General features: G+C 43.3%; 1 protein-coding gene across 1 annotated transcript in view; it reads right to left on the bottom strand.

Moving 5' to 3' along the window:
- The window catches only part of TOMM20L (translocase of outer mitochondrial membrane 20 like), a 7,650-nt gene that overhangs the window by 1,576 nt on the left and 3,665 nt on the right, over positions 1–2,409 (bottom strand). Inside the window, exon 3 of the mRNA XM_023515885.1 lies at positions 410–491. Coding sequence (XP_023371653.1) covers positions 410–491 — 82 coding nt within the window. The remainder of the gene's footprint in view (positions 1–409; positions 492–2,409) is intronic.

Raw genomic sequence — 2,409 nt, 5'->3', positions numbered from 1 at the left:
AGGATTACCTGAGAGTTTGCTGTGAACTATAATGATGCCACGGAACTTCACCCAAAAACAAAAAATATTCTAAGAAAATAGGAAAAATTTTGTAAACCAGTTAAAATTTTAGAAGGTTTTGATTATTAACATTTAGTCATTTGTAAAATTCATTGACTTAGCAATGTACTTGACAGTAAATGAGATGTTCCCATGTTTGGCTTTGTTTTCCCGTCTGCCTGCTTCTGTAACTGCCAGCATAGCGCTCACGTGGCGGAGGGGGACAGTATGACGAAGTGGCTATGCTGCACAGTTACCCTTTGACACGTTAGCTAGGACTTCTTGCAGGTTATCTGACATGCAAATACTAATAACTATTTCTTATGTGTAAACTTACAAATAACTCACGGAAGAACATTTATGTTCTCACCTCTAGATAACCAAAGTTCTCCCATCTGTACCTCTTGCAAAAAACGTTCTTGCAACTTTTCATTCTTTGCTGGATTCCACAACTAAAAGATTCATAAAATATTTAACAATGAGTAAGGTTTATGGTTACTAATCAAGATTACCTCATTTTTATTTAAAAAGGACATCCTGAACCTCGTGTCTAAATGAAAGTATACCAAATGTAGTTGTTCTTTATAAAATTTAAACCAATTTTCTAAAATGGAGTTATAGTTCCAGATGCCAAAAATACATGGCATATTCAAATTAGGCTAAGATGCTGGTAATAACTCATCTATATTTTACCCAGTTTACTAGGTACATACACAGCAGACATCCTACTGTATTTATACAACTATAACAAAGATAGTTATGTATCTTGCAAAATTACTTTCTTGCCAGGGATGTTAACAGTGCTTGTTGATTTGGTTGCAGTGATTTCTCTGGCCTATGGGGCTGTTTGGTGTCATGTGGCCTTGGGTTTTGATACCTTATCCCACAGAAGTTAACTCTCTAGTAGGGGAGGTATGCTAAGTAGAAGCTATGTTAAGGCTTCTGTACTCACAGGATAAAAGGGAGAAGGGAAAGGACATGGTGGGGGTTGGCCAGGCAGTTTGTAAGTGTTCGAAAGGATCCTTTGGTTTGCTGCAGCCTGGTTCTTGAGGACAACCATGGCCACAAGATTGGTACTGTGCCTGGGGCTGGCATTGAAAAGTAGGATGGAAAACCCCTAGCCTAAAATATCAACTCTGCTGCCAGTCACTTCAGCTTCAGTCTTTTATATCCAGAGAGTTTGTTTGTTTTCCCTAAAAATTCTCTTTTTAAAATGGGATGAGCCTAAAGAGGAATCTTTTAAGCTTTTATCAGCCAGCATGCTACTGATCTGTAACAACCACAGGTTTCACTGATCGATTTTTGGTGAGTGCTAGCAAGGGGGCTGGAGGCTAAGAAGAGCTGGAAGGAGCCGGACACCAGGACTTTTGTGTGCATCCCCAAGGAGCCTGCAGCACAGCAAGGAGATGGGGGTCACATAGGTGCAACAGTGTCCTCCGGGGCTCAGAGCACAAAGACATTACATCATGGTTGGAGTATCAGGGGAGTTTTCTCAGAAAAGCTAACATCAGAGGTGTAGAGAGGTGCAGTGAAAGCTTGATGAGGAAAACAGAAGTGACCACTGCAGGGAAGATAGCACCTGATTTTAATTAGCTGGATTATGGTAGGGTGAATGTATCAACAGTAATGATCACCAGTGCTGAGTAGGGCACCGGCCCCATATACCGAGGGTGGTGGGTTCAAACCTGGCCCCAGCCGAACTGCAACAAAAAGTAGCCAGGCATTGTGGCAGGTGCCTGTACTCCCAGCTACTTGGAAGGCTGAGGCAAGAGAATCGCCTAGGCCCAGGAGTTGGAGGTTGCTGTGAGCTGTGACGCTACGGTACTCTACCGAGGGCAATAAAGTGAAACTGTCTCTAAAAAAAAAAACCCAAAAACCCTTTCCCCCATTTAAAAAAAAATTGCACCCTGCTTAGGGAGGATGAGGTTGATGATACGTTAGCATGAGTCAAGGCCACAGCAGGGAGGCAAGTGACACTGGAGGCAGCACAGGAACACAGGGTGGAGGGGTGAGAGGAGAAGTTTGCTTCTGAGCACACTAAGTAGAGGCGCCACAGTGTGCCCAGGTGACAGTCCGGGAACTGCATACATCTGAGATAACTTCTGGAGAATGTTAAGGATCTTCTAGGGCAGTGGTTCTCAACCTTCCTAATGCTGCAGAACCCAGTTCCCATGGGTTGCGGTTGAGAACTGCTGTTCTGAGAAGAGGGAAGAGTCCAGAACCTGAGGCCTGTGTTTCACAAAGAATCATGTGAAGGAGCTGGTAGAACCACTGTTTCTTGGGCTCTCGTAAGACAAATCAGTCTCTGGAAGCAGGGCCCAAGAATCTGCATTTAGAAGGATCTTCAGGTGATTCTTACACATTTTCTTT

This window comes from Otolemur garnettii, unplaced genomic scaffold (assembly GCF_000181295.1).
Source record: "Otolemur garnettii isolate 467f Iridium unplaced genomic scaffold, OtoGar3 scaffold00081, whole genome shotgun sequence".
NCBI classification, from domain to species: domain Eukaryota; kingdom Metazoa; phylum Chordata; class Mammalia; order Primates; family Galagidae; genus Otolemur; species Otolemur garnettii.
The sequence above is the reverse complement of the archived record's forward strand: the minus strand, read 5'-3'. Positions and strand labels throughout refer to the sequence as shown.